Source organism: Pseudochaenichthys georgianus, chromosome 11 (genome assembly GCF_902827115.2).
Source record: "Pseudochaenichthys georgianus chromosome 11, fPseGeo1.2, whole genome shotgun sequence".
NCBI lineage: Eukaryota > Metazoa > Chordata > Actinopteri > Perciformes > Channichthyidae > Pseudochaenichthys > Pseudochaenichthys georgianus.
This window is the reverse complement of record NC_047513.1, coordinates 3,275,931-3,301,272: the sequence shown is the minus strand read 5'-3', so window position 1 is coordinate 3,301,272 and position 25,342 is coordinate 3,275,931. Positions and strand designations below refer to the sequence as shown.

At 44.3% G+C, this 25,342-nt stretch overlaps 1 protein-coding gene across 1 annotated transcript in view; it reads right to left on the bottom strand.

The window, feature by feature from the left end:
• Window positions 1–25,342, bottom strand: part of gabbr1b (gamma-aminobutyric acid (GABA) B receptor, 1b) — a 155,276-nt gene that overhangs the window by 29,031 nt on the left and 100,903 nt on the right. The window contains exons 14-16 of the mRNA XM_034094381.1: window positions 19,273–19,350; window positions 2,024–2,174; window positions 505–637 (exon numbers count right to left, since the gene is read on the bottom strand). Of these exons, the coding sequence (XP_033950272.1) occupies window positions 505–637; window positions 2,024–2,174; window positions 19,273–19,350 (362 nt within the window). The remainder of the gene's footprint in view (window positions 1–504; window positions 638–2,023; window positions 2,175–19,272; window positions 19,351–25,342) is intronic.

The following is a 25,342-nucleotide window of genomic DNA, read 5'->3' as shown; positions in this document are numbered from 1 at the left end:
ATAAAACAGGACCCAAAACGTCTTACGTGCAAATGGCTTCTTACCATCCATTAATACATGTATTCTTAGGCAGTGACCTCAAGTGGCCAGAGTTAGTATTACGAGGTCAACGACAAAGGATGTTACCGAGGTGTCCCATGGAAACCCAAAAGTTAACACTGAGTAACTTTACGTCAGGTTCCGTTCAAACTTAAGCCTAACTCAACCCCTAACCCTAACCCTAACTCAACCCCTAACCCTAACCCTGAATTAAGTCCAGTACACATCTTCTTTTTTTAACACTGTTAGTATTCAGAAAGAGCATCTCCAGTGTTTATGGAAACAAATGGCTTCACCAGGATGTATTTGGCTTCCGGAACGTTTGGGCCAACGAGGATTGCAGCGAGAGCTTCACCATGTATCCACCATGAGTCTGAGTCTTCACCTTACATTGCATGCCTCTCTCCACATTAAACCAATATTCAGTAAGTTTGAAATCCAATAATAATGTTCTTTAGCCAGTACCTGGCAGACGGCGGGGAAGTGTCTCGCGCTGACATGCAGGCCGTCCAGGCCCAGAGGGAAGACCGCGGCCAGAGCCATCATACAGCCCACTGCAGTCATGTTGTTCAGGTAGGGCTGGGAGTTCTGGATGTACCTGCAGCAACACACACATACACACTGAGTTCTGCATGTCTAGATATGTACATGTCCAAATTACATTTTCAAAAAGGGCCAGGGGAATGTTTGGCCATTCAAATGTTTGTCTCTTGCCTTAGTGCACCCTTTCTTACTCACATAGTCCAGTCCGATCAAACTGGTCTGATAGCCAGAGATGGCAAAAGTACACACATCCTTTCCTCAAGTAGAAGTACAGACACTCGTGTTTAAAAATACTCTGGTAAAAGTAGAAGTACTGACTAAACTTCTTTACTCAAGTAAAAGTAAAGAAGTATGGGCTTTGAAATGTACTTAAGTAAAAAGTACCCATAACTAGCAGCTGCTTTAAAGAGTACCTGACCTCCCTTTATATTAATAGAACAATAATGTCATTGTTAGCTAATGAATGTTTCCATGCTGAACAACGGCAACATGACAACGTTTCCATTGGTCCCTCTTCTTTAGAGAAGACCAGGAAGTGATGGATACACGGATCGTGTTCCAACCAATAGGCACGCAGTGACTCTAAAGAATAATGATCACGCACCAACACACATTCAGACTAAAGGAACCAGCTGTTTGGAGAATGAGAGAAGTAGAAAGTACAGGTATTTGTGTTCAACATGTGAGAATTAGAAAGTACAGGTATTTGTGTTCAACATGTAAGAAGTAGAAAGTACAGGTATTTGGGTTCAACATGTAAGAAGTAGAAAGTACAGGTATTTGTGTTCAACATGTAAGAAGTAGAAAGTACAGGTATTTGTGTTCAACATGTAAGAAGTAGAAAGTACTGGTATTTGGGTTCAACATGTAAGAAGTAGAAAGTACAGGTATTTGGGTTCAACATGTGAGAAGTAGAAAGTACAGGTATTTGAGTTCAACATGTGAGAAGTAGAAAGTACAGGTATTTGGGTTCAACATGTAAGAAGTAGAAAGTACAGGTATTTGTGTTCAACATGTTAGAAGTAGAAAGTACAGGTATTTGTGTTCAACATGTAAGAAGTAGAAAGTACAGGTATTTGTGTTCAACATGTAAGAAGTATAAAGTACAGGTATTTGGGTTCAACATGTAGGAAGTAGAAAGTACAGGTATTTGTGTTCAACATGTTAGAAGTAGAAAGTACAGGTATTTGGGTTCAACATGTAAGAAGTAGAAAGTACAGGTATTTGTGTTCAACATGTAAGAAGTAGAAAGTACAGGTATTTGTGTTCAAAATGTAAGAAGTAAAATAAAAAGTCGTCAGAAAAATAAGTAGTGGAGTAAAGTACTGATACCAGACAAATGTACTTAAGTACAGTAACAAAGTATTTGTACTCTACTACTTCCCACCTCTGCTTATAGCTCAGCCTCTAATCCATACCGAGTAAGTCTGAGCTTTCTTACCTGACGTTGCTGTTGTAGATGTTGAAGGTGAGGCAGACGATTCCCAGCAGGATTCCTAACCCAGCGAAGACGGACACAGACACGAAGATGTTCTGGGACAGGTAGCGGAACTCCTCGATGACCACTGTCTGGTCTGCAGGGGGGCCGGGGCCTGGAGACACAGAGGAGGCTGTGAGAGGGAGGAGGAGACTGTATGGGAAGAAGGGATGAGGTGAACACATCCCATGTTTCCTGTCTCTGCTTCACTGTGTTTCAGTGCAGTTCCCAGCCGTGCCGCAGCCTAACGGCGCATTTCCACTGCAGCGCATAGCACGGTTTAAGCGTGCTGTGCAAAACCCGGCCCGTTTTTTGTTGCGCTAGGGGTAGTTCCGGCTAACGGGTACTTTTTCACAGTTTTTCTGGCTCTCCAAAATCCAGGTTCTTTCCGGGCCAACAACTGGGCTGAATATACTAAACTAGAGAGAGAGAATCGCTGGCAAGGGGGCTACAGCTACAACAAAATGAACATATTTGACCGTGATTTAATTGTAATACACATTTCAACATACTGATACCGGTTAGTAAAAACCATGAATTAAGGCTTTGACAAGTCTGCAGACAGACGGCAGGCGAAAGACCTTTTAAAATGCGTGTTTTCTGAATGGAGATTGGCTAAGCTAACGTTGTATATGCTCCGACCGTCCACACTCACAACAACGGCCTACAGACATTAATAAAGCAGCGACTGTATTCGCCATGACACAGGCAGTCTGTGGTTTGTACTTGTTTAACTTTTGTCTAGTTTCTGAACAGATATGAAGAGCTGTGAGTTCTGAGTGCTAACAGCATTGAAGATTACGTTACGGCTCCGCCTACACTGCGTTACGGCTCCGCCTACACTGCGTTACTATAGTTACTGCCCCAGCTACTAAACTGTAATGGAAACGCAGCATAAAGTGAGCCTGGCCTACCAAGGCCTAACTATACCGTACTAAGCCGTGGAAGGCCCTGCAGTGGAAATGTCCCCTTTGTGATTGTTGTGAATCACACACAGTCCCTTACTGCGGCTCCATTACCAAGGTTCATTTAGCGTTCACATCGCAACCGACTCTGACGGGTGCACTGACAGGAACTGGGAGACACTTTCACTCTTCAGTTGATTTCACTCATTGACCTTCACTTTGCATTATTCATGAGCCATTTTCCAATTTTAGAAAGAAACATTTGAATAATAGAGTGCGAGGCCTGCTCAATGATGCACAATTTGCATTTGAATAAGGCAGTGACAAACCTGAGAAATGAATCACCATATGATCGCCTACGCATTTATGTGTCAAATAATTATATTAGCGATGATCTTTTTTTTCTTCTTTTGAAGCAAAATGATACTTTAACTGGATTCTGTAGCACAAGCCTGTCTTTTTAATGAAAACAAATTATGATGTTTTACTTGTCTTATCTTTGCATTGTTTCAAATTCATTTTGAACAAATGAGAATGAAAAACTTTTCATTGAAGTACTACGTTGTTTGGAGCAGAGGAGGAATTGAACAGTGAGTGACAGCAGTTAGTTGTACTGAGAACTCAATGGAATGGTGGACAGCAACTATAATGGAAGAACAATTAAATAAATCGTTTTCTAACTAAAGACATGTGCATTTTCATAGAATAAGTCTAAAATCCAACTTTTAAATAAAAACCAAACCCTCAATGGGTAGATCGGGTTACTTCCATTAAAAAAAACATGATGTGTTCTTAACAGAGCATCAGATTTAGTATCTAGTAAGTCTGCTGATGTGGAGTGGATTATTGTATGAATGTAAATATTTACAGTGTTTATATCTAGCGTCTAGGCTTCAACCGTGTCTCTTTCCACAGCAAACACAAAGAAAGAAATTGGGAGTTAATTATATTCCAATATTTATTGTTTTTTTCTGGCTACATGTAGATCCAGGCCAGCCGGAGTTCAAAGTCATGCTCAAGCTGCATTCACATGATACGCTATTTGCTCTTTGCTCACCATGAGGTTGGCATAGACCTCACATTTGTTGATACTAGCTATCTGTGCCTGGCCATCAAGTGGCTTCAAAACATATATACACTGAACACAAATATAAATGCAACACTTTTGTTTTTGGTCCCATTTTTCATGAGATGAACTCAAAGATCTAAAACATTTTCTATTTACACAAAATAACCATTTCTCTCAAATATTGTTCACAAATCTGAAAAAATGTGTGATAGTGAGCACTTCTCCTTTGCCGAGATAATCCATCCCACCTCACAGGTGTGGCATATCAAGATGCTGATTAGACAGCATGATTATTGCACAGGTGTGCCTTAGGCTAGCCACAATAAAAGGCCACTCTGAAACGTGCAGTTTTATCACACAGCACAATGCCACAGATGTCGCAAGTTTTGAGCGAGCGTGCAATTGGCATGCTGACAGCAGGAATGTCCACCAGAGCTGTTGCCCGTGAATTGAATGTTCATTTCTCTACCATAAGCCGCCTCCAAAGGCGTTTCAGAGAATTTGGCAGTACATCCAACCGGCCTCACAACCGCAGACCACGTGTAACCACACCAGCCCAGGACCTCCACATCCAGCATGTTCACCTCCAAGATCGTCTGAGACCAGCCACTCGGACAGCTGCTGCAACAATCGGTTTGCATAACCAAATAATTTCTGCACAAACTGTCAGGAACCGTCTCAGGGAAGCTCATCTGCATGCTCGTCGTCCTCACCGGGGTCTCGACCTGACTCCGGTTCGTCGTCGTAACCGACTTGAGTGGGCAAATGCTCCCATTCGATAGCGTCTGGCACGTTGGAGAGGTGTTCTCTTCACGGATGAATCCCGGTTTTCACTGTTCAGGGCAGATGGCAGACAGCGTGTGTGGCGTCGTGTGGGTGAGCGGTTTTCTGATGTCAATGTTGTGAATGGAGTGGCCCATGGTGGTGGGGTTATGGTATGGGCAGGAGTATGTTATGGACGACGAACACAGGTGCATTTTATTGATGGCATTGTGAATGCACAGAGATACCGTGACGAGATCCTGAGGCCCATTGTTGTGCCATTCGTCCACGACCATCACCTCATGTTGCAGCATGATAATGCACGGCCCCATGTTGCAAGGATCTGTACACAATTCCTGGAGGCTGAAAACATCCCAGTTCTTGCATGGCCAGCATACTCACCGGACATGTCACCCATTGAGCATGTTTGGGATGCTCTGGATCGGCGTATACGACAGCGTGTTCCAGTTCCTGCCAATATCCAGCAACTTGGCACAGCCATTGAAGAGGAGTGGACCAACATTCCACAGGCCACAATCAACAACCTGATCAACTCTATGAAGGAGATGTGTTGCACGGCATGAGGCAAATGGTGGTCACACCAGATACTGACTGGTTTTCGGACCCCCCCAGACCCCCCCAATAAAGCAAAACTGCACGTTTCAGAGTGGCCTTTTATTGTGGCCAGCCTAAGGCACACCTGTGCAATAATCATGCTGTCTAGTCAGCATCTTGATATGCCACACCTGTAAGGTGGGATGGATTATCTCGGCAAAGGAGAAGTGCTCACTATCACAGATTTGTTCAGATTTGTGAACAATATTTGAGATAAATGGTTATTTTGTGTATATAGAAAATGTTTTAGATCTTTGAGTTCATCTCATATAAAATGGGAGCAAAAACAAAAGTGTTGCGTTTATATTTGTGTTCAGTGTATATATAAATACTTTGCTTACTACAGTACATCATGATATACCTACCTATCTATCATTCTCTCTTTAACATAGTGTTCAGCTCAACATATTAGCCCAGATGAAACTTCAGCAAAGACTGCATGAATGACTTCAGTTTCCCGGATCTCTGGTTGTTTGTGTTATCTAACATATCAGACGCCAAATGACTCAAGTGTCCATGCCTGGCCGACATATCCAAACCACGGTTTGTATTTGCACTTATTGCTACTGAGATGCAGATATCTGTCAAGACAAACCCCTTACCCATGAATGGTAGTCTGAATCTTAGTCAAAAAAAAATTTCAGAATCTAGAATTAGGGCTTTGACAAAATGATGTCCATTCCAGCTAATACAGGTTTAAAACGCTTTGCACAGCAATTTGAATTAGCAATGATGCCGATTTAGATATCTGCAAACATTATGTACTACGAGTCTGTAGTTTAGATCACAATACACACTGAGTACAAAGATGGTGGTCTGCCCTGGATATAGGGGGAAGGAAGTGGGGAAGGGCCATTGCCCTTTACCCTGCTGGCCTGATTGGTGTTCGGGCTGGTTCGATCCAATCACATAACTGTCTCTAGTCTTATTTAGTTCTTCTTTCTTTTTTAAATACTCTTTCTTTGCCACTTTCCTAAACTAAAGTAGGATTTAGTTTCCATTGAATTTACATTCCATTTACACCATGGGCTCTGCATGACAGAGTGTTAGAATAGGAGTGTGTGTGTGCGTCAGTTTTTCCGAGGGCTTCTGAAGATTTTTTTGTATAATTTATTTATGAGATTTTGAGCACAACAGACATACAATACACCTCCTACATGGAGTGAGATTGATACACAGTTGAATAATGTGGAACAAGGTATCAACAAAGAGACAGTTTGTTCCGAGAAACGAGTATTTCATCTTCTCCAGTCTCATAAAATGAAGGGCATCCTTTATCCATTGAGAATGAGAGGGGGGGCAAGGGCCTTTCCACCGCAGCAGAATGGCACGTCTTGCTAACAATGTGAGAAAGGCAACAAGCTCAGCAAAATAGGACGGCAGTGAGAGGCCAGTGGGTCGAACACCAAACAGGGCGAGGAATGGTGAGGGTCGGATATTGGCAGATGTGATGGCTGAGAGGGAGTCAACAACACAAGCCCAGAAAGGAGCAAGGGTGGGGCCATACCAGAACATATGACTGAGATTGGCTGGTCCTTGATGACATTTGTCACAGCTTGGGTCAATGTCAGGGTAGATATGAGCTAGCCTACATTTAGACCAGTGAACTCTGTGGACCACTTTGCACGGTAAAACTCCATGGCGAGCACAGATAGACGATGAGTGGACCCACCTCCGAGCATGCTCCCAGGTGGCAGGGTCTATATCCTCACCAAGCTCCTCAGACCAAGCATTACGCAGAGAATCAGAGGTTGTTCACTGATTTTTGAGAAGAGTATTATACAGTATGGAAATTGAACCTTTGCGATTAGGGTTAACATCAAGTATTGTATCAACAAGAGTAGTAATTGCGGACTTGCAAATATCTAAAGAAATGAGTGCGCTGCAAATTGAAAGCTTGAGTTAGCTGGTCGAAGGAAGCCAATATGCCACTGATGTAAAGCTGTTTTATTGAAACAATCCCTAGGTCTGTCCAGATCAAAAAGCCCTGTCAATGACTGACGGAGTAAACAGAGGGTTAGGATGTACTGGGGCAGAGACAGGTGTTATCTGTAACCCAAAGTGCTGCCTGAACTGAGTCCAGATTTTAAGGCAGCTTTTCACTACAACACTCCTGGTCCTGGAGTGTGAAGTTGGTGACGATGTTGGGGGGAGGCACAGCAGGGACAACAGAGAAGAGGGACTACATGAGGCTTCTTCAACCTGCAGCCATGATGGAGGCTGGCTGCTGGTGTGACACCAGTACAATATTGTTCTAATGTTTGCAGCCCAATAGCAAAGCAAGAAGTTGGGTAGAGCAAGGCCACCCAACTGTTTAGGCTTTTGTAAAATGTCTTTTTTGATTCTAGGGGTGCTTTTGTTCCAAATAAATTGTGAGATTACGCAATCAAGAGAGTGGAAAAAGTGTTTGGGGAGGAAAATAGGTATACACTGGAATAGATATAAGAACTTGGGCAGCAAATTCATTTTAATACAATGTATACGACCAGCGAGAGACAGAGGCAAGAGTGACCAACGATGGATGTCTTGGGACAGCCTAGCTAAGAGAGGGGAAAAGTTATGTTCAAATAGTTCTGAATAGTTTTTAGTTACACATAAACCCAAATATTTAAAGTGCTCCAGCGATGTTCTGAATGGTAACTCGGAGAGGGGATGGGCTATGGCTGCCGCATTAACTGTCACAAGTTCGCTTTTATGCAGATTCAATTTATAACCTGAGATTAGCTTCTGAAGCTTGAGCAGTGACAGAAGCCTCCGGCAGAGCAGCTGATCAGTGAGTCCTGGCATGTTTGAATGAGATGTTAATACTGTGATGTCACGGGGTCTTAGAGTCACAACGGTTTAACCAAGCGAAGAAGGACAAGAGCTGGATCCATGTTTATGGAGAAAAGGAGATCTGAGCCGTGTCTCCCCCTGTCATCATGGGCAACACAAGATCACGGTGAACGAAATAGACAAGCTAATGGCGTTAGCCAGAAGCCAGGCGGATTATCTGGAGCAGGGATGGGCAACTCGGATGGTGGTAGGGGCCACATAATTGATGTACTGGCCACCAGGGGGCCGCAGATTCACTTGGAACACACACACGCACACACAAATTCCATATGTAATTATTAACAAATATACGAAGTCTGACATCTTCATTGACATTTTACAATCTTTCAGGGAACATCTTCTAATAAGCTCACTAAACAAATATCAGTTCAAAGAAATGTTATTTAATTTTTACAAGTGGCATGTTTGTATTGAACAGGTTATTAAGCAGTGGAATAAAACTATTTTAAACTATTGGAAAGCACGGAAAATGTGTGTGCATTAAGATTAACCATTAAGATGACATACACATGAAGTCATGAACACTAACCCAGTCATTAGCTGTCTAACTTGAACCTAAGACACTTGTAGCCTCTCTCTGCTGACGCACAATAAGGGGAATGTCATCACAGACACCTGTCAACCCGCACTCTGCTGTTCCTCAGCGCCGCTCCCCCTCCCTCCCGCTGAAATTATTAATGAAAGGCGTATAGTAATCATAGATAACACAGCAGGGTCCGTGACAGTTTGTTTTCAAATAAACAAAGTCTTGGATTTTAGAATATTAAACTTATTTAAGCGAAGTCACGCCTATCTACTTCCGCCCCATGGGACCTTATTTCGGAAAAATAATGTATTGAAGTCAATGGAGAGAGAAAACGTATCTTTCGATCCCGTTTGAATTGTGCCATGAATTACACATATGATGTTTGTCAATCTTAAAAAATCATTTTCACTGTTGAAATATAAGACTATGAAAAATACGCAACTAGAAAGACTACAAATCCCAGAGTAATCCCAGTAAGTGATGTCATAACTGATGTCACAATTGTTTTCCTCCGCTAAATATAAGAGATAGATAAGATAAGTTTAACAAGATGCCTGTGTGCTTAGTACCAGGTTGTTATCATACCAGCAATGGGTCTTGCTCGTTCTTTCGCTTCCCATCTGATGAAAGGACCAGGAGTGGCTGGATCAAGTTAGCTACCTAGCTAGTAGCTAGCACGTTAGTTAGCACTACAGCCTTAGCCTTGTCATTTGTATTAGCCTTAACATGAAGTAACATCAAGCAAACCAAAATGTTAAACAGTAAGAGTAGTAGTCATATTTCGTGAACCCTTTGAAGCAGGGCCGGCCCTGACCAATTTGCCGCCCTAGGCAAGATTTTAGCTAGCGCACCCCCCCCCCCCCCCCCCCCAATGCTAAGATAATAAGATGTACTTTGTTGATCCAAAATCGGGAAATTGTGTTTAAATTAAAAAAAAATGTGTTTAAATGAAAACATTTTTTTTTTTTTCTAACATTTTTTTTTCCGGCGTTGATGCGCCCTTAGCATTCGCCTATACTGCCTATGCCGAGGGCCGGCCCTGCTTTGAAGAGTGCTGTCACACCGGTGTGATCATTCTATAATACACCATTTAAGCCCGGGGGAGAAGTGCTAACGCTACATTGGCGATCTTTTGTACTTCATGCTATCTGCACAAATGGTTGACATTAAACATTAAAAAGATCAGGCAGTTCAGAGAGAATCAAAGGAAGGCAGGCAGGCAGCTTTGCATGACATTCTTCTGGATGTGTTTCATTGTGGTGATAGTGAGGGTAGTCAATCCTTTTGTTGACAAGACAGTAGTGACGGCCATCTTGGTGACGTGTGTTGTTCTGCGACACCAGAGATGTAGTTCATTGAGCATTTCACACAAACAAATGTGTTACTTCACAGTTTTACGACACCATTTTGACTTGCAAAATTATCTTTTAAATTGACAAACATGTGTAATTCGTGGCACAATTCAAACGGGATCGAAAGATAATCTTTCTCTCTCCATTGACTTCAATACATAATTTTTCCGAAATAAGGTCCCATGGAGGTCCACCGGAATGGGAGGGACTTCGCCACTCAATACACACAAACGCGTCACAGATTCATTCGCGGTATTTGGCTGCTGAACAAAGTCATGTACGTAGCTCGCCACGTAATTAGGAGTCTAGTGGACGGTATCAGTACTACAAGTAAAAATGAATAAATAAAAATATTTGAATTTTTTTTAATTAATTACGTTGTTTATAAATTAATCTGAGGGCCACAAAAAAAGGAGGTGGGGCCGCATGTGGCCCACGGACCGCCATTTGCCCATCCCTGAGTGTAGTTTAATGTGGTTTACGGAAACATGGCTGCACAAGGAGATATCTGACGACAACTTTTCCATAGATGGCATCCGGACTGTTTGGGTTGACAGGGATTAGACCGAGAGCCAGAGTCCTGCACGGGTCTGATTTTCAAGACCCGCTCCCGCGACGTGCAATACCGAACCCGCCCCGCTACCCGCACATATTGCCAATTAGTTCCGCAACCCGACCCGACCCGTCGGCACAAGATCTGCAACCCGCCCCCGCATATATATGAGCAGTGGAAACGTGCAATTATTAACACACGCAGTTGCATATTTGTCTCAAAAAGCGTGGGATGTTGGTTATTTTCTCCATCTAGGTCTGATGACACCAAAATTATGCAATACCCACGACCCGACCCGCATCATCTTTGTTTTACCCAGAACCGAACCCGGAAAAAAGCGTTTGAAAAAATACCACTCGCGAATCACTTTTTTTGCGGACCCGATGCAGGACTCTGCAGAGAGCTTCATCATGAGTCTGAGTCTTCATCATGCTATCATCATGAGTCTGAGTCTTCATCATGAGCCTGAGTCTTCATCATGAGCCTGAGTCTTCATCATGAACCTGAGTCTTCATCATGTCTTCATCGTGAGCCTGAGTCTTCATCATGTCTTCATCGTGAGCCTGAGTCTTCATCATGTCTTCATCGTGAGCCTGAGTCTTCATCATGTCTTCATCGTGAGCCTGAGTCTTCATCATGTCTTCATCATGTCTTCATCACAAGCCTGAGTCTTCATCATGTCTTCATCGTGAGCCTGAGTCTTCATCCTGTCTTAATCATGTCTTCATCATGCGCCTGAGTCTTCATCATGTCTTCATCACAAGCCTGAGTCTTCACCATGAGCCTGAATCTTCATCATGTCTTCACCATGAGCCTGAGTCTTCATCATGTCTTCATCATGAGCCTGACTCTTCATCATGTCTTCACCATGAGCCTGAGTCTTCATCATGAGCCTGAGTCTTCATCATGTCTTCACCATGAGCCTGAGTCTTCATCATGTCTTCACCATGAGCCTGAGTCTTCATCATATCTTCACCATGAGCCTGGGTCTTCATCATCTCTTCACCATGAGCCTGGGTCTTCATCATGAGCCTGAGTCTTTATCATGTCTTCATCGTGAGCCTGAGTCTTCATCATGTCTTCATCGTGAGCCTGAGTCTTCATCATGAGCCTGAGTCTTCACCATGAGCCTGAGTCTTCATCATGAGCCTGAGTCTTCATCATGTCTTCACCATGAGCCTGAGTCTTCATCATGAGCCTGAGTCTTCATCATGAGTCTGAGTCTTCATCATGAGCCTGAGTCTTCATCATGTCTTCACCATGAGCCTGAGTCTTCATCATGAGCCTGAGTCTTCATCATGTCTTCACCATGAGCCTGAGTCTTCATCATGAGCCTGAGTCTTCATCATGAGCCTGAGTCTTCATCATGTCTTCACCATGAGCCTGAGTCTTCATCATGTCTTCACCATGAGCCTGAGTCTTCATCATGAGCCTGAGTCTTCATCATGAGCCTGAGTCTTCATCATGTCTTCACCATGAGCCTGAGTCTTCATCATGTCTTCACCATGAGCCTGAGTCTTCATCATGAGCCTGAGTCTTCATCATGAGTCTTCATCATGAGCCTGAGTCTTCATCATGTCTTCACCATGAGCCTGAGTCTTCATCATGAGCCTGAGTCTTCATCATGAGTCTTCATCATGAGCCTGAGTCTTCATCATGTCTTCACCATGAGCCTGAGTCTTCATCATGTCTTCATCGTGAGCCTGAGTCTTCATCATGAGCCTGAGTCTTCACCATGAGCCTGAGTCTTCATCATGAGCCTGAGTCTTCATCATGTCTTCACCATGAGCCTGAGTCTTCATCATGAGCCTGAGTCTTCATCATGAGTCTGAGTCTTCATCATGAGCCTGAGTCTTCATCATGTCTTCACCATGAGCCTGAGTCTTCATCATGAGCCTGAGTCTTCATCATGTCTTCACCATGAGCCTGAGTCTTCATCATGAGCCTGAGTCTTCATCATGAGCCTGAGTCTTCATCATGTCTTCACCATGAGCCTGAGTCTTCATCATGTCTTCACCATGAGCCTGAGTCTTCATCATGTCTTCACCATGAGCCTGAGTCTTCATCATGAGCCTGAGTCTTCATCATGAGTCTTCATCATGAGCCTGAGTCTTCATCATGTCTTCACCATGAGCCTGAGTCTTCACCATGAGCCTGAGTCTTCATCATGAGTCTGAGTCTTCATCATGAGTCTGAGTCTTCATCATGAGTCTTCATCATGAGTGTCCCTGTGCCCACAAGGACTTTTATTGCCCATTTTCACTTCAACTTCTTATGTTTTCTCAACATTTATTTATTTTATTCTAATATGTTGCAATTCTCCAAAAACACCCCCCCTGGGATGAATAGAGCATCTTGGTTCTGATCACCGGGCTCCCACGTGTTGCAGGCGGCTGGTTGCTATGCAGCAGAGGATCTCATGTGTCACCTCAGAGCGATGCAGAGGATTACTTTGAGACTTCAAAAGCACGCTGTTCATTAGTCATACAGCAGTGTCTTCTGATGTACGTCATACTCAGGCAACACAACATAAAGCATGGAGGAAAAGAGGACTCTTGATAAAGAACGTGGGTCCAAAGGGTCTTTCGTCACCTTCAAGCAGAGCGTGTCTGCAGAGGCCTGTCGCGCGGTGTGAACACCTGACTGCATGTGGGGGGGGACACAGGCTCACTATCAGGATAATCAGGATTTACTATATATTACATTAAAGGATTTTAATTGCATCACTTCCCTTTCTGCACACTTCCAAAAATAATATTGATCAATTAATTATTAAATAAGAATTCTGGAGGCAGTATGCCGTGCACACACAATCAAGCTCTTTGTAAATGAGAGATGAACTGAACTACAGACACACATGACTAACAACTCACGTTCTTCGCCCTTTGTTACTCAAGCACAGGGGTGTCAAACTCAATTTCATCAAACTCAATTTCATCGCGGGCCACATCAGCATTATGGTTGCACTCAAAGGGCCGGTTGTAACTATATAAAACATACATATATATAATTAAATATATAAAATAATGTGTTATATTACATTATTGCCTCTGAATTGGATAATTATCGGATAGGATAATGACTTAGTAATTAACTACGTCTGAAAGCAAATAATTGCAAGTCTCTTCAGTGCCATGTCACAAAACGAGATGCATTGTGGGGCATGTAGTTTATGGGCAACCTGATTCTGTAAAGCGGCATTTAATCGTATAATAAACGTATTACATTCTTTGCAAGCTCTTGCGGGGCCACATAAAATGAAGTCGCGGGCCGGATGTGGCCCCCGGGCCTTGAGTTTGACACCCCTGCTCTAGCACGTTTGGCCTATGACAGAGATACAATAATCAATATAAAATACGATAAGAAGATACTTTACTTAAAGTTCAAGTCTGACATTGTTTGTTACGTAATATTACAAATAATATACATTTAATTTGGGAGTATGCTCCATATTTATTTGAACGTTGATGAGTGCAAAAGGAGTAACCTTATTTGATCCTGGGACCCTGAACGTGGCCGGGGTCAGAGACCATGGTAATATGGTATGTAGATTAGATACCCTACAAAGGAGAGCACACTATGGAGCAGCTTTGACTGCAGAACAGGGTGGGTTACGTGTTAGTCCACTCACCACAGCACCTCCACAGCACCGCCAGAGCAGTTTAACAGACAGGAAAGAGATCCGGGATACGGAGCCACTACCCAGCATGCTCCTGGTGACAGTGGAACGGTTGAAGTGTTCGACTGATCTTGCCCAGCAACAGGAGATCAGAGGTGTTGGAGCAGAGACCAGTGGTAGGCTACGTGTGGGCCAGTGATGCTTTAGCTCACACAATTCAACATCGTGTTTTGTTTCTGCTTCACATTCCTGATTCTAGAACAAATGCCCTTCAGGAACGAGCACCTGTTTTAGTTTGGTGTCTTCTTGTCAGCATTAATGCACTCCAACCTGCATTTTGTTGTTCAACCATGTGTTGTGCAAGGACAACAATCAATGGGTACATGCAATACATACAGTGATGCTGTTGATGATGATGATGATGATGAGGACGATGATGATGATGATGCTGCAGTGACTGATACCTTGGCAACATGTATTACCTCATAGAACATTAGAATAAATACACAGTGGATGAAATTCACTGAACGCGCAGTTCAACACCAATTTAAAATATTCCTGAAAAATGGCCAGATCACAAGAAAAATGGAACGAGTAGCGTAGAAATAATAGGGATTCATTAACTGCACTCTACTTTGGCTATCGAACCTAAGAGATTACATTTAAATAACATACTTTATTAAGACTTATACATCTGGGTCCCCGCTCTCTGTCAAAAGAGGAAATATGATCGCATCATGAATATAGTCTTATAATAGGTTGGATTTCACTCAGACTTCATTTAAAAACACACAAACAAGTAAACAGTCTCTTTATAAAATAAGTATTTATTCACGACTAAAGATACACAGACGACTACATTAAAACACGTGAAAAATGAACAACAATGAAAGGTGAATGTATAGAAGTACAGTATGACGTTGAATGATGTACAGCCAATGAGACTGTCGAACACTTTTTCTGAAAACAATAAGTGAAATTGTAACAGTGTTGGTTTGAGACACGACTACATCTTACTCTATCAAACTCCCATTTTGAACTGTGTGCAACCTGGAGAAAAGGTCACGAGGCCACGAGAAACATTATAAATCATCCTCTTAGAAACATGCATATTGCTACCAAATGTAATTGAGATATTGCGAGTAGTTGCGATGACAAAAAGGCTCAACTTAATAAGAAAAGGCAAACTGTCACTGTTGCATACCTAATGAGTCTTTTCAGGAGTCTACATGTACCCACAAGGCCTCCATCAGCGTGTCCTCATGGTGAGGATGTCAGCGTGATGTCTGTGTGAAGCCAAAGCCCCGCAGGCCGCGCTCAGCCTCCCAGGCCCCAGCATGGCTCAGCCTCCTGCTCCTGAAGACACCTCTATAGCATGTACAGCAGCCATGATGACATTGTTATCCCTCATCAGGATCAGAACAGTGTTTCTGTGTCGATATAGCAAATGGTTTGCAGTTTGAAAAAAGGATCCAGAATCATAATTCCTAAAGATTATTCACAGTGCATGTGAGTGGGTGTAGGTGTCTGCTGAACGCAGATTGTCTCTGCATGCGTGTTGCTTACAGAGAAAAAGAGAATGTGTGTGTGTGTGTGTCTGTGTGTGTGTGTGTGTGTCTGTGTGCGTGCGTGAGAGCAAGATTTCATTGGGAGAAAGTGTTCTCCAACACTAATACCTCCCCCTGCCCTTGATGGTGGAATCGGGACAGTATGTAACCATGGCGACCGCCCCATAATGGTTGCCAAGACAATGTGAGAGGCAGCGATGCAGCAGTGGTTGTCAAGGAGACCGAAAGAATGAGGGAGGAGATTGTGGACAAATACTGGGAAAGCAAGGTGGGAGAGTGAGGGTGAGAGGGAGAGAGATATAAGGAGACGAGGAGATGAAGGAGGGACTAGGGAAGAATGGATGAAGACATACACGGGAGGTAGAAGAGAAGGAAACGGGGTAATGTGGAAAGAGATAGAGGGATGTGGGGAAGTGGACTTTTACACATCAGCAAGTAGCAGCCGATTGATACTCCAGTCCTCTGCTGGGTCCCCATCCCCCGACCTGAACAGACGTGCTGTTTGAGGGCATAGGTGCGTCCAATGCAAAGTATGGCAGAAAGCACAATGAGTACGTGTATGGTTCCCTCATAATGATGATACGTGAATTCCTCCCAGCTCACGGGAGGTTGGGCACAGAGCCTTGTTGTGAAAACAGCCAGTTAAGTTTCTATAGTTACCGCCCTGGCTAGTTCATGCCCCTTCATACATCTGTCATCTGATTGGTTGCACGTTGAAATGTCAGTGGTAAACAAGGTCCAAGTTTAAATCATTTTAACTTTACTGGTGTTGGACAAAAAGCCAAGATAAATTGTGTCTATCTTGGCGGCCTGTAAAGATGTGGTCCTGCTAACGATCATTGCCAGCTAGCTAGCTAACAAGCTAACAGCAGCAGTCTGTGCAATGTAAGACAACATAAGGTGGGCCGGCCCTATGCCAAGGGGCAGTACAGGCGAATGCTAAGGGCGCATCCTTCCCAGCAAACACTATTAACGATATTTGATAAGAAAACAGTTTCCCAATCTGGGATCGATAAAGTACATCTTATTATCGTATCTTAACAGAACTACGCCTACATTGCGTACAGCGCCCATAGACTATGCCCCCCCCCCCTAGTCAGGTAAGTTGAAGTGTGAATTTTCTGAACTAACACTTGACCTGCCGTGACAACAAACAAGACGCTAACTACCAGACGATAATTAGCCACACCATGTCGAAACAAACAAAGCTACCTGGTGCCCGGGGAAGAAAGAAAAGAGGAGGAGAAACGAGACAGTGACGTTACTGTGATCATTCATCAGAAGTCATTTGAAAAGCTTCATTACATCACATCACACTTGTTAGACGCTTTTATCCAGAGACTCACATGCTCAGTACTGAGGGCACTCCCCACAGGAGCACCTTGTACGGAGTCACAGAGTGATGGGACAGAGTGTTAACTTGCGATAGCAAGGTTGTTTGTTTGCTAATCAATAGTTATATTTAAAGTTAACGTCAATTACCGTTACTCACCTTAAACCCAGGGACATTTGGAAAGAGTATTCAGATACTAAGCTGCAGACAGCTCCCCCCTCAGCGCAGCCCAGCACTGCTGCACACTGTACCCCGTACACTAGGCTATACTGTGGTTTACTATACACTGGGTGCTCTGCATGCGTGGCCATTAAAGAGGGGTGCATCCCTCCCGTTCAATTGGATGGAAGGGTCCAACTACCACCGGACTTTCAGCCTCGAGCCCGCTGTCTCTCCTGTAGACCTGCACAAGATGCATTCATTTGAATGCACCGTATCTTAAATGAATGAATTACAAACATACTATACGGTTGAAGTTGACAGCGCAAAGGGTTTCTCGGTCCACGACACGCAGTGCACCAAGAATCCAAGTGTAACCGCTGGCCTGATTCTGTCATGTCACTGTCCTGCATATGTGTGTCCACTGCCAGCCAGGAAGGACGCTGCTTCTGTGTGTGTGTGTGTGTGTGTGTGTGTGTGTGTGTGTGTGTGTGTGTGTGTGTGTCTGGGGGGGGGGGGTGGGAGACAAGTGCCTTTGGCTAACATGCACATGAAACAGTTTTTTGTATAACTCCTCAGCTCACCCTCTGTCTCAGCATCAGCTGACGACCAAACGATGGCCAGATGGCCCAGACAGACAGACCGCAGGCTCCAACAGTCAAACACACAGGTGTCACTCACACACACACACACACACACACACACACACACACACACACACACACACACACACACACACACACACACACACACACACACACACACACACACACACACACACACACACACACACACACACACACACACACACACACACACACACACACACACACACACACACACACACACGACCTGAGTGTGTGTGTGCTGGGGATACAATAACTAGTTTTTACAGCCAGTACAACTGTACTGTATATATACTGTACGTATTTAGGGTGGCGTCAGGCTCTACCGGAAGACGTAACACTTGCTTAAAACCACCACAACAAGTAGAAGAGAACAAACGATGCAATAAGTGCTGCTGAAATGTACACCTTTACTGACTTTATCAAAACAATATGAAAGCCAACAGGGCAGACATGTTGGCTTTGTGACTTCAAATCAAAGACTTAGCAGACAGGAAGACACGTAATGAAATACAATGAAACATACATGTACAGAACACGTGCAAACAAAAGACTGGCTCTCTCTTTTAGTGAGGTGTGCCATCTTTTGTATTTGTAAACAAATAAATGGACATTTAAAAGCAGTGGTACAGTGTATGGTCGTTTGAAACAACAATGGAACAAGAACAATGTCATATTATTTACCAAATAATTCTTGGCTTGCACTGCAATCAATGTGGTCAGGATAGTTTCCCCAGCCCACACACACCTCTCCAATCTTCAAACAACCGCTGACAGGAATCCAATCAGCTGTGTCCGAGACAACACGGAGAGCAAACAGCTGAAGGTGCATTAACCAAAGCATCGCTGCCCAGTTTTCAGAGCATTAGCCACGTTGTGCATCTCGTCGGTGCTCAGAGGCAGAAAGGACACACACACACGCCTCCCTGTGTGTCCATCAGAGAACACAGTTTCCTTCTCACAGCCAAGGTCACGGGGCCCCTTCGCATCGCATCAGCACCCACATTGCTTTCTCCTGTGTGTGGACTGTCAACCTGCATCTGTTATTTACTGCAGAGCTGTGGCGGCTCCCCTCTCAGTCAGTAAGGGAAACACCATCCAAAGCATCACCGCACGCTGGTGCTGCTGTGTCACATGCATAACAGCTGACTGACCACTGGGTGGGAGGGAGGGAGGGGGAGGAATTAGAGGGGGAGAGGGTGAAGCTGCAGGAGAACAGCAGGGAGGAGGAGGAGGAGGGAGAGAGACAGGGAGAAAGAGGGGGGTGAAGAAGAAGAAGAATATGCTTCACCTATCCACTTGTCATTCCCGTACCACGACAGATTGCCTTTGGTGCTGTCGTAGTATCCAATCTTCTTATAGCTCCCTCCTGTGTGAGAGAGAAAAGGGGAGGGGGGGGGGCAGAGGGTTACGGGATGTCTCTACGCTAATACATTCAGTGGTCAAATGTACTGAGTCCATTTACTCAAGTACTGTACTATATTTTCTATATATGATATAGTACTGTCCCCCCGCGACCCGACCACGGATACGCGGATATGGATGGATGGAGGACTGTACACCTTATATACACAGTATTTCTTTTTAAATCTAAAATTCATTAAACATTACAACATTGAAAAAGCTATTACATGCATTTCTCGGCAATTAAAACACAATAATATAATATTCTATAATAATATAATACTTTCAAAAGAGCCATAGTATGTATTGAGTACTTTTACTTTGATACTTTGAGTACATTTTCTGATAATATCTTTACATGAAGAAGCCTCCATTGGACTCCTTTGTTTACTTCCTGAACATAATGACATCACTATGTAACACTTTTTGAACATGAAAGCACGGAGACATGTCACAGTGGAGACACTAGCTACTATGAACCTGACAATGAGCAGAACATGGCCCCTTTAACATTTTGAATTCAGGACTTTTACCTGTAATTTCAGAGCAAGTATTTGTACTTCTCTATTTGTACTTCTTCCACCTCTGAAGGAAAGTTCCACCATGTTTGGTATCCAACCTTAATACCAACCTATAGTTTTCATTTGCCAATTTTAAACCGTGTTTTATTTATGTTGGACAGCAAAAGCCAAACCGTGAAGAATATTTGGAATCGGGCTGTTTTGTTCAATAGAAAGAGCGCTATGAAGAGAACATGTATGCATTCCTCAAATGTGTCAACAAGGAGATTATTTGTAAGGGTATTGAAACAATATCCAGCCTTAGTTAGTTATTTAACCAAGCTTATGATTTAATACAAGTTTAACTTTATTGAATTAATGAAATTAAATGTTTAACTATTCCTTTAAGGGTTACATAATAAAGTGGCTTACCCCTTGTTGGATATTAGAACATTTACACATTTACATTACTGACGCTTTTATCCAAAGCGACGTACAATAAGTGCGTTCGACCAACAAGATACAAGCTTGAAGAAAACAGAATCATAAAGTACATCAGGCTTCATAGAGCCAAGACATCTCAAGTGCTACTCAACTGGCTTCAGGTAAGCCAGCCCTTTGTTAGTATATAAGTGCTTAGTTAGTATGTAAGTGCTTTGTTAGTATGTACAGTAAGTGCTTAGTATGTACAGTAAGTGCTTAGTTAGTATGCAAGTGCTTTTTGTTTTTTCCATTCTATCCTCGAGGTGGAGTCCAAAGAGATGAGTGTTCAGTCCGGAAGGTGTGTAAGCTTTCTGCTGTCCTGATGTCAATGGGAGCTCATTCCACCATCTTGGAGCCAGGATAGCAAACCCACGTGTTTCTGCTGATGGGAACTTGGGTCCCCTTCGCAGCGAGGGTGCAGCGAGTCGTTTGGCTGATGCAGAGCGTAGTGCACGTGCTGGGGTGTACGGTTTAACCATGTCCTGGATGCAGGAAGGGCCAGATCCATTCGCAGCATGGTACGCAAGTATAAAGCAGCGTGTGCTCACACTCAGTGAGTATTCAGTGTTGGTTTATAAAATGAGTTTTTTATTTCTCCTGGGAGATCATGACAGACAGTCGCCCTGCCTCCTGGTTCCTCCTCGCTGCACTTTATGAGATATGTCCTTAATGACATCCAGGCCAGAGGGATTCCTTCAAGCCTCTTCAATAAAGAAGTGAAATAAAAACTACCCATGTGAGAAATGTTCCTGTCATCGGCTGGAGGACATTCAGTTGATGCTGGAGTAATGCTTTCAAATAGCTCAGCGAGCTCAGGCGCAACCCCCCGCTGACCTCCACTACCGCCATCATCAGGCAGTATGAGTCCTACAGCCGACCAACGTGACTCCACGAAGAAGTATGTAATGCTCTTCAGCTAGGCTAAGGTAGCAACACACGATTATCATTATTGGGCAAACAACCCCAAAGCATCTTTAATGACATGTCACATCTCGACTGAAATGGAAACCTTTGGAGCATGGACTCACAACACAAAGAGAACAAAGGAGAGCTCGACTTGATGGCAGACGCCGCTGTCAACATGGCGCTTCACTTCCTCCTCCAGCGCCTGGACACACCAGGAACCTACTAAGCCAGGATCCTGTTTGTGGACTTCAGCTCCGCCTTCAACACCATCATCCCGGCTCTGCTGCGTGTCAAATTGCTAGTATGTGTGAACCTACCTGGCCATAAACCTGTTTCTGGCTCTGATTCTGACACTGAAGATGTATTGGAAGTTACGGCAGGAGAATTGACACGTGCTGCAGCCACGAAGTGACAGCTCCCGGCTTACCAATGCTGAAGATGTCTCCCACAGTGCCATGTATTTAGCTGGTCCTCAGAGAATAATCAACCGTCTGCATGGCAACACATAGCAACACCTCTCTCAGCTGACGCCCACAGGCAGGAATAGGGAGACAAAACTACTTTCTCAGAGAACGCAGCACCCCATGGTCGCAGGCCCGTGCTGAGCAAGGGGACAAGGAAGGAATAAACTGGGTCAAAGGTATTGATTGGCCTAGGAAATCTTTGCCTCAACATTGACTACTTCCTTCCTGGCTGGTCTACCTGCAAGTACCATACTGCCTCTGTAGCTAATTCAGAACGCAGCAGCCCGACTATTCTCCAACCTCCCTAAGTTCTCCCACAATACACCACTCCTCTGCTCCATTCACCCGTGACCAGTAGCTTCCCTTGATCAGCTTCAAGGCACTGGTATCAATGGATCCAATCTTACATCCAGGACTTGGTCAAACCATACACTCCAGCACGTGCATCGGCCAATCAGATAGCTGTTGGACCCAGATGCACCTCAACAAAAACACACCTGTTTGCTATCCTGGCTCCAAAATGGTGGAACGAGCTCTCCATTAATATCAGGACAGAAGAAAGTCAACACCCATTCCGTCACAGACTGAAAACCCACCTGTTTCAACAGCACCTTTACCATTAAAAAAAGAAAAGCTTCTTATGTCTGACTTATGGGGCTTTCACACCAAAGCGGTTCCAGGGCCGGTCGGAGCTAGAGCCTGAAAAGCACAGTTTTTTCCTGTTCACACCGCAGCGGATCCGCCTCTAAGCTCCGGAATCCAGTTCGTTTCAAGCACCAAAAGATTGTCGGTCTAGAAGCAAGAACCGCATACGTCACGCTTACGTCGGAGGGGGGCGAGATTAACCTGAGCTAACAGTTAAAGGCGAGTACGGCAAATAAAAGTTGTAACAAGCAGTAGCGCTGAGCAGTGCTAACCCGGAGCTAACGGGAGAATAAACGCGGTCGGTAAATGCCGCTGAAACACATTAATAAACAATGAACCACGGCACTCTGGAGAAAAGTATAAAGTCGTTATTTAATTTAATTTGGCTTCGTGTGATTAAAAGCAACACGATCATCGACCCCACGCAGTCCCCCCATTGTTGTTGTTGTTGTGAGTATTTATCCTGAAGTTGGAAATATGTTCGTCTGGACGACATTGGTGGACGGCCAACCAACATTGCCGTCGTGGAGTCCCTTACATGTTGCTAAAGATGTAGCATAATGCTAGCCGTTAAATGAATAAACCAATTAAACCAATTAAAAGAACATCAGATTGCATAAAACACTTGTGAGTTGTGTCCAAGTGATATTGTTATTTTCAGGTTATGTTGTGCCAACAGGGACAAAACCAGCTCTACACTACATTTCATTTCGCTGACACTTTTATGCAGAGCAACTTCTAATATATGCAAGGAATCGTAAAGATAGGAGTTTATAGTTCTTATTTGAAAGGGGTTGTGAGTTCATTAGTATTACAAACGTCTTTCCCCCCTGATTGTTCATTGGGTTACATCACAGCACAAACAACAGACACAGTACACTCCCCGAGGGAAAGTGTCATTTACAGAAAGCTCTGGGAATGACCTTATGCCTGTCCTTTCCAGAGAGAGGAAACACCGTCCATTAAAGATGGGGGAAGAGATGGTTCATATCGACTGGACCCTGAAGGGATGCAGAGGAAAACTTAAAGTGTTTGGAACCAAATCTTCAGTGTAGAAAGGACTATGGGATCACTAGTAAAGCGAGAGAGGCTTGACTGGGGAGAAGAGCAGATAAGAGCAGGTAGCGAGGTCGAGGTGAGGGAGTGAGCCTCCAGGTGGCGCCACGGCACATCTGGAGCACACAGCCAGAATGGTCGTTTTTGAACGTTTGCTGCCCAGTAATAGGACAAGCAGTTAGGCAGCGCAAGACCTCCACTTAGCACTTTGCACTGTTGAAGTAGGGATCGACTGACCCTGCCCAGATGAACGTAGTGACAGCTTGATTAACAGATTTAAAAAAGGATTTAGGTAAATAAAGTGGGATTGTCTGAAACAAAGACATGTTGGTAAGCTATTCATTGTGACAGCATGTATCCTGCCTAGCAGCGAGAGAGGTAGGTAGCCCATCTCTGGAAATCTGATTTCCTTTGAACAAGGAGGGGAGCCAAGTTTGCAGAGAACAAGGCGGACAATGAGCGAGTTACTTTTACTCCAAGATAGGTGAAACAGAGTGGCATATTTTAAAGGGCAGATCGAGGTAGGAGATGTCGTGCAGTTGTGTTTATTGGGAAGCATTCACTCTTTTCTCACAAAAAGTGAGCCCAGTTAACATAATATTCCAAAACATCTTCCTTAAAGTGAACTTAGGAAAAAAACAGCTTAGCAAAGCAGGAGACAGGGTCTGAAAAAATGCTTCAATAATACTTAAGTTAACTTAAAGAAATGAAAAATGAAATTGCTCCAAATAGGCTGACAATTAAACGTTAAACGACAAATTAAAGTTGAATTGTATACAAATATATATACATATATATATACACACACACACACACACACACACACACACACACACACACACACACACACACACACACACACACACACACACACACACACACACACACACACACACACACACACACACACACACACACACACACACACACACACACACACACACACACACACACACACACACACACACACACACACACACACAGGCCCATGCGGGGAAAGTATAAGTACACCAACCTATAACAACAGCCAGCCCAGGCCATGTATTTCTTAAATGTGTATAGATCATCCGTCGGGTGTCGCCTTCGGCCGCGCCTCGGAGCCCCGAAGTGGCGCCTGGCGTAATCCAGTGCAGCTGGGTCGGTGAAAGAGTGCTGCTGACCCCGTGAGTGACGATGAGCCTGGCTGGATAGAGAAGCCGTACCTGACGTCCGGTTTGTTACGCAGGATTTCCCTTGCCGGAGTAAACTCCCTCCTGCGATTCACCAGTCGCTGGATAATCAGGAAATAGCTGGATTGGCTTGCCTTGGTACATCAGGTTTCCAGAGCCGGTGGCTTTGTGTAGAATGTCCTCCACGGCATGGTAACAGTGAAGCCTCAGGATGAATGGGCGAGGCGGTTGGCCGTCGGAGGGACGCTGTCGGAGAGATCGGTGGCAGCGGTCGATCAGCGGCTTCTGATCCAGGGATAAGAGGTCGGTGAGTAGCTGCGAAATGAACTCTCTGGGACGTGCGCCTTCCTTCCCTGCAGGGACTCCAGTCATGCGGATGGTGTTCCTCCTGCTACGTCCCTCCGGGTCCTCACACTCATCCCACAGTTTAGCAGTCTCGGCCGTCACGCGAGCCACCTCGGTTTGCAGCCGGGCGATGTCACCTGAGTGTTGAGTTGCGGCACCTTCCCCGAAGGCCCCCGTGTGTGCTAGCATAGGAGCAATGCTGTCTGCGTGCCTTTCATAGTGGAGAACTCCTTTCTTAGCTCTCAGGGACGGTCTCAATGCGGGAATCAATCGTGGCGCACATTTCTCTTTTGTTCTGAGCCACCTCTCTGCGGAGTGTCTCAAGGGCGGCTCGCGCCATGTCGGCCGGGACACGGCTCTCCTCGTGTTGTTCCTTGTCAGGCGATCTC